Source organism: Penaeus chinensis, chromosome 16 (assembly GCF_019202785.1).
Source record: "Penaeus chinensis breed Huanghai No. 1 chromosome 16, ASM1920278v2, whole genome shotgun sequence".
Lineage (NCBI taxonomy): Eukaryota > Metazoa > Arthropoda > Malacostraca > Decapoda > Penaeidae > Penaeus > Penaeus chinensis.
The window spans coordinates 20155815-20163314 of NC_061834.1; the positions used below are offsets into that span (position 1 = coordinate 20155815).

The window sequence follows — 7500 nt, forward strand, 5'->3', positions numbered from 1 at the left end:
TGTGTACCTGGTAAGTATCCGTGAAAATTAATCGCCATGTTATATTATCACACAGATTAGTTTGACAAGCCTTTATCTCCCCTTGTGTTGTGTACAGACAGATAAGACTGACATATTCACATGAATTAAAAGATACAAGACTTTTTTCTTGGATTTCTGCTCACTCACAGACACACACACACACACACACACACACACACACACACACACACACACACACACACACACACACACATATATATATATGTGTATACGCGCGCGCGCGCGCGCGCGTGTGTGTGTGTGTGTGTGTGTGTGTGTGTGTGTGTGTGTGTGTGTGTGTGTGTGTGTGTGTGTGTGTGTGCATGCATGTATGTATACACACACATACACAGATGTATGAAGCAAGACAGATAGATATATATATAGGTATAGATATAGATATAGATAGTCCTGACTCGTATTCAGTAATATATTCCGAGTCAAAACCAATTCACTTTCAATTTCCAATGAGATAAGAAGACGTCCCACCGAGGGAGCATATTCTTGTATTCAGGGCAATTTGCATCCTTTCGCTTGTATGTCTACAATACTGCTATACACCATTTGGTTATAAAGGGAATGCATGTGACCGTCCCGGAAATAGTGTGTTCCTGAAATGGGGAAAGAACAAAAAAATAGTGTGGGCCTTCAGCTATTCTCATTCATTTTTTTCGGAAGAGAGACTAATCCTTTAAGACATGGCTAAAAATAATTCTAGAGATCAACGGAAGGCCCACAACACAAGAAGAAGAAGAAGAAGAAGAAGAAGAAGAAGAAGAATGACAGTAACAAGAAGAACGAGAATCCTGTACTCACGTTAAGCTGATCGACGATCTTGTCGAAGGCCCAGTACCATCGCTCGCGCGCGGTCAGCTTCTTCTTGGGCGCCTCGTCCTCGGGCGCTCCATCGTCCCCCTCGAAGCTCACGTGACGGACTTCGTTGGAGATCTGCGGCGTCAGCGAGTCGTCTCTCGGGCCCTCTGCGTCGGCGGCAGCAACGGCGGCGGCGTCGGCGGGGCCCGTTCCCGTGATCTGCGACAAAGGGCAGTGACGGTGTGGGGGCAAAGGGGCAGAGCGAACGTCAGGGAAAGATAGAGAAAAGAGGGGTACGAAAGAGATGATGTAGAATCTCCTGATGGTAACAAGCTTGAATTCTACAGCTTCTAATTCTTGCAGAAATATTATTTCCGGATCTCTAAAAAAGTAAATGGTTGCACGAACCCGTACGGCAGTTAAAAAAAGAAAGGGAGTGAAAAAGATCAATCAAAACTTCCTTTCCTAATGCCTAGTTTTCTTTTTATTGGTAAAACAATAATCCAAGAAAAAAAAGTCAAACACAGGGCCATAGTCGCTTTTTTTTTCTTATACCTAAAAAATCTTACGCCTAAAAAATACAGCCAAAAGAAATTGATAAAATTTCGATGTTGGAATGTAATTGTGGTAATCCTGAAGATAAAGTGAATATTTTGAACACATGCAGTCTGTGACTTCATAAAAAAGATCGAAGGCCAATCGAAGGTAAGCAAAATAAATAGAATATGCATGTGACTTCAAGGAAAAACGTAAAATTTCCAAAAAATCTATTCGTGCGATTGATTTGAATACTTTATGCTGTATGAAGACGAAAAATCGAGTTTGAAAAAAAAGAAAGAAAGTGAAAATTAAAGAATTAAGGTCCATCCATGCTCGCGTCAAAGAAAGTGTTCAACGGAGAAAGAGAAAGCTACAAGCGCTACTGTCTTTTGAAACTTGAATCCCATACTTGTTGGCCATCACAAAAGGAAAATGCTAACTGCAGGTGTAATGAGTACTAATACTGTCAATAACACAAATTAAGAAGGAATTAGCATAATCTATGTTTACCTAAAAAAGTCAGGGACATATATGGTATAACATTTGCTGTCGTCATACATGGCGGTAATATCTAAGCTACTATATGGTTGTTCTAATATATTTCATGATCATCCATCTAGCTAATCTACAAACTACAAAGCCTAAAGGTTGCCTACAGTATGCTTTTATCTACCATTGGATATTAAGCATATCAGTAATATACTTAGTTTAATATACTTAGTCCCTCAAGAAAACGCAATTATGATACCAAACGTAAAAAATAGCATCACCTACATCAACATAAAACATTGTAGGCGACGTGGTTTTGAACGTAGTCAACAGGATTAACCATAACTGACCAATGTAACCTTCACTAAATCACTGTTAGTCTTTATTAAATGAGCTACAAACTGACGCATTGTTTGTCTTCTATCCAGAGGAATCATTTAAACAGTCCTTCTGTGTGACTATGATTTTCCATAACATTTTAAAGAAAACTCTAGAGAGTTTTGACGAAAACTTGTGTAAAGGAGTTCTTCTCAACCACGTTCGTACACTCTTAAGAGCCAAGACGGACTGTATGAATTAGTTCTCATCCTGAGCTCGACTATGAAGCTGACACACTCGGTATCAAAAATCGTCATCCGCTCCGATAACAATTCTCTCAAGTGACTCAGCTCACACCTTCATACGCGCTCCCGACCCAGTGAAAAAACGCAGACCTTACGAAGAAAGGGGACTGAGATAAAAAATGAACTATTTTTTTACACTTCCGTTCGCGCGTCGGATAGAAAATCAAAGGGAAATTCATATACTGGCCAACGTTCATGACTATTCAGCAAATGCAAAATACAGGAAAAGAAGTCTCTCGGAGTGCGTGATTAAACGGAGGCCCCAGAAACCAACTTGCAGTACGTTAGACCGGACGTTGGCACCAACTTGGAAATAACAATAACGTATATTTTTGCTTGATAACATCACCAAATGCCAAAAGGCGGCTTAGTGTGCTTGAAAAACCAACCACTGCCTCGTAAGTATATTTACTCTAAAAAAGCATAGCATTCATGATGTCAAAGCATTTAAAATATGTATCCTATCTCTTTAATAAAAGCTTAGGAGTAGTTATAGCAAAACTAAGGCAAGCTGCTGTATCAGTAAAACCATACAGTGTAATGGTCAAGCTACGAGGTGTTGTTGTACCTGCTGGTCTGTCCCCGGGCTCTCCTCCGTGGGTGGCTGTGAGGGGGGGGCAATGGACACAAATTCAGCTTCTTGCCGGATAATCTGTTTTGCTTTTTCAATACTTATTACCCTTTTTAAATTGAAAGAACGCAAATTGGAATGTCGTATCATTCATCAACAGTCTAAGTTCCGACAGGTGTTTATATTCTATATTATGCTTTTATTATGCAACCAGTACTGTATTATCCCAAAAGTAACTATCACATCCGTTCCCGCTATTCTTTGTATGTAACACGTTTTGTGTGTATCCGCGATATATATATGTGTGTGTATATATAAATATATAAATATATATATATATATATATATATATATATATATATATATATATATACACACACACATGCACACCCACACCTACACACACGTGTGTGCGTGTGTGTGTGTGTGTGTGTGTGTGTGTGTGTGTGTGTGTGTGTGTGTGTGTGTGTGTGTATGTGTGTGTGTGTGTGTGTGTGTGTGTGTGTGTATGCATATATATACATATATATACATATATACACACAGACACACACGTGCGTGTGTGCGGGCGTGTGTGTGTGTGTGTGTGTACATATATATACATATATATATATATATATATATATATACATATATATACACATATATACACACGTGTGTGCGTGCCTGCGTGTTTTCGTGTGCGCGCGCGCACGCGTGTGTATGTGTGTGTGTGTTACATACTCACATAAGTGTAAACTTAATCTTACTTCACAAATCCAATTTCTGAGCACTGATAATTCTTAGCATTTCCGGAAACGGTTGTGTTAGTATTTTTTTCCTTTGTCGTTGGAAGAAAATTATAATTAAACCTAATGCCTTGCCTATTCAGCGGTATACATACAGACTCATTGAAATAAGATTATAATATTACCTGAAATAAAGCAGGGGACGGCAATACATAAGAGAAAATGAATCCCCCTTTCTAGCATGGATATATCTCTCTAAATTTACATAACCATTGTTTATCGCACCATAAATTAATACAAATCAATAAAATGCGTTATAAGCGTCTATCAGATATTCCATTATAAGAAAAAAAATATGAAAATAATTATCTAGGAACTAAACAATACAATGTATTATCTTTAAGATGCTATTTCTATGTACTTTCTAAAGAAGTTATGAAATATCACTGATAACCTCTACATAGTTAAATGAAAACAGTAATAGGAACAAGAACGATGATTACTATAATCATTACCCTAATTTTACTAACAGAAACTTATACAATCCTCCTTAACTAAGAATTAAACTCATTTGGAAAACCACGCGACTATCGCTTTTGCCGTGCTATATCAGTACGCCTAAAACAACAAGTAGAACTATCTTTAGACATTTGCATAAGAAAAGAGAAGTATCATTAGTATAGACAGTTACCAAAGAAGGCACAGAAGAGAGTAAGATTACACAGAGATTAGTTACATACGTCAAAGGAAAAAATATCAAAACAAACCTGTACCGTGGGAGCCCCTGGCGCTTGTTCAGGCAGCGTCGGGCCGGCGTGGGGGGTGTCGCTCAGCACCTGGGCACACGCGGGGGAGAGAGGACAACAGATAGAGACACACATCCACAGCAACAGCAACAAACACAGCGACGACGACCATCACCATCGCGTTGGAAGAGGAGGGAGGAGCGTCATCGAAAGCCGTGAAGGAGGATGGGGGGGCGGGGAGGAGAAAGGAGGGGTAGGACGGGGAGGGGGAAGGAGGGGGAGGAGGAAGGAGGGGGAGGACGGGGAGGACAGGGAAGAGAAAGGAGGGGGAGGAAGGAGGGGGAGGAAGGGGAAGAGGAAGGAGGGGGAGGATGGGGAAGAGGAAGGGGAGGAGGAAGGAGTGGGGAAGAGGAAAGACGGGGAGGAAGAAAAAGGGGGAGAACAGGAAGAAAGAAGTAGAGGGAGGACGAAGAGGAATAAGAAGGAGAAGGTCGTGAAGAAGGAAGGGGGGAAGAAGTGGAGGTGACAGGGAGGAGAGAAGAGTAAAAGAAAGAGAGGGGCGGGGAGGTGACAAAAGGGGAAGTAGGGTGAACGGCAGCTGTCAAGGACGAGAGCAAAGAGAGGAAGAAGGAGAGGGGAAAGAAATGGAGGAACTGGAGTAGTGGTGAAGCAGGAAAGAAGTAGAGGGAAGAAGGATGTATGTGTGGGAGAGAAGGGAATAATTAGAGGGTATGGCAAAAGGATGAGAAAGAAGTAAATAAGAGGTAAGAAAAAAAGAGAACAAGAAGAAAGGGAATAGGAATGGGATGTGAAAGGATAGAAGGAAAGGACCGGAAACGAGAATTCTCTCTTTCTCCTTTCTCTGTCAAGGGGGGGAGGGGGGTGATAGGAAGGGGAGGGGAGGGGAGATAAAGGGGGTGGGGAAGGGGGATAAAAAGGCAAGGATCGGTGCTGTTAGCGAACTGGAGTAAGGAGAATGTTAGTAAAGTGAACATTGAAGACATACATTGACATACATTGGACAATGGCGATGGTGTGCGGCTTAAAAAAAGGTCATGCTTATTTACATATGTTGACTTTGGCTCATTGATATCCTTCGCAACATGCATGAGCGCGGTGTCCTGCAACCTGTCATGCATTGCAATACAGGACTTGGGTCGTGGGTGAACGTGGGTGAGAGATCATGTGATTGGAGAGATAAAAGGTGTATATTAGAGGAATAAAAATGTGAATGAATGAGGTTTTGTGTTCTTGAATGAATAAAAGGCGGAGAATAAGTGGAAGGTTGTAAGAGACCAGATTATCTATATGATTCTCTCAGCAAGATAAGAGATAATTGGCAGTGTCTGCATCGCACTTCAATTACCTCTGTATGTAGCGTTATTCATCACACAATAATCCGTAGGCTTTTTTACAACTTGCTAAAATGTAGCTATGTGAATTACAGCTACTAAAATCGCCTACAAGGATTCTCGAATCAGGAGCAAAAAAGTTTAAAATATATATATATATATATATATATATATATAAAAAACAAAACAAAATAAACCGTGGAAAAAGTAAAACTCTTTGATAACGGCTAAATTAAAAGAGATATGTAATTATCTCATCAAATCAACTATAAATGAGCAATCAAGAACGTTGATAGAACTTCACTACCTACGAGCTAAAGGGGCTCTAAAGGCCTAAGTGATCAAAATTCACCTTTTCTTCTACAATTGTCGGCTTTTCGTCGGTGGGTTGAAGAGGAATCTCCCCCTGACCCTACGAATCAGACAAGAAGACATCAGGTCATCAGGTCACGGCTTCTGTGCACTCTGTTACACTTATTACATTGTCACTGATTTCTCCAGCGAGAAATCACAATCATTTTATACAATGGTTTACTTTTTTGTTTTTGTTTATTTCGTTGTCTTCAAATCGAAATGTGCTACAGCATGCAGGGTTATTCAAAGAATGGTTCAATTATGTTTTTTTTTTTTTGTTTTTTTAAGTGTTATGAATATTGGGAAAGTGTTAAGATAGAGAAAGAAATTAATGATAATAGCTGTAAAAATACTCAAAAGAGGTGCATTATCTTTACACAACCGTCATATTCACCTCTTGACTAGGCTGAGGAGGCTCACTGACCACAGTTTCCTGAGGTTTGTCTCCAGTGGAAGGCTGTGGGAGTATGCGGGAGTCAGTTAACGATTGCGCTACACCGCTACACCCTCCCTCAGAAGGCACACACGTTTCGAATTTCAGAGAAGAAGAGGAGAGGAAACTGGTGGCTTTAAATAAAAATAGTAGAGAGAGAGAAGGGGGTAATGAAGATATGACACATATATGCAGAACTGAGATTCTCACATGGTACACAGAACTGAGAAAGATATATTGAACATACTACTGACCGAACAGAAGATGTGTATAGAATGGAGAAAAAGATATTTGGCAAACAATTCCTCGCCAGGTGCTATGAACTGAAAGATTGCATAATAAAAGAGATACTAGAAATGGAAGGTAAAAAAGTCAAAAGAAAAAGAAAAGTGAAAATTTCCAAAGCCAGGCACGGTAAACAACTAGCCTGGGTGCCATGAATACAAGGCTAGAAATACCTATTTCCGGTTACTGGTTCTGAGCAGTGGGCAAGAAAAGGGTCTTACGCTTGGGGAGTTGCCAGGACTTCGGTCACGTCTGGGAGGCGAGGGACAAAGGGGGTGGAGTGGGAAGTAACTAAGGACAGAGAGAGAGAGGGGGAGGTTGTGCTGCTCTCTCTTGAAACTTCACGGATCTCGCCCCGGAGGCCAAGAACCTCGGCTTGGCTTGGGTTCAGAGGGCTCTCAAAACAGGCTGGAGGACTCTATGGGGTCGCGTGAGTCTAACATCTAGGCGAAGTGTATCATAAGCATCGTGTGGGGCATTTACGGTAAGATAAGGATGTCTAGCCTAAGAGAGAACGTAAGGTTCCTGCTCAGTTCTTTCTCAAA

At 40.8% G+C, this 7500-nt stretch overlaps 1 protein-coding gene across 1 annotated transcript in view; it reads right to left on the reverse strand.

Moving 5' to 3' along the window:
* The window catches only part of LOC125033350 (protein unc-13 homolog A-like), a 422716-nt gene that overhangs the window by 375905 nt on the left and 39311 nt on the right, over positions 1 to 7500 (reverse strand). Inside the window, exons 11-14 of the mRNA XM_047624775.1 lie at positions 6632 to 6694; positions 6236 to 6295; positions 4553 to 4621; positions 838 to 1053 (exon numbers count right to left, since the gene is read on the reverse strand). Of these exons, the coding sequence (XP_047480731.1) occupies positions 838 to 1053; positions 4553 to 4621; positions 6236 to 6295; positions 6632 to 6694 (408 nt within the window). The remainder of the gene's footprint in view (positions 1 to 837; positions 1054 to 4552; positions 4622 to 6235; positions 6296 to 6631; positions 6695 to 7500) is intronic.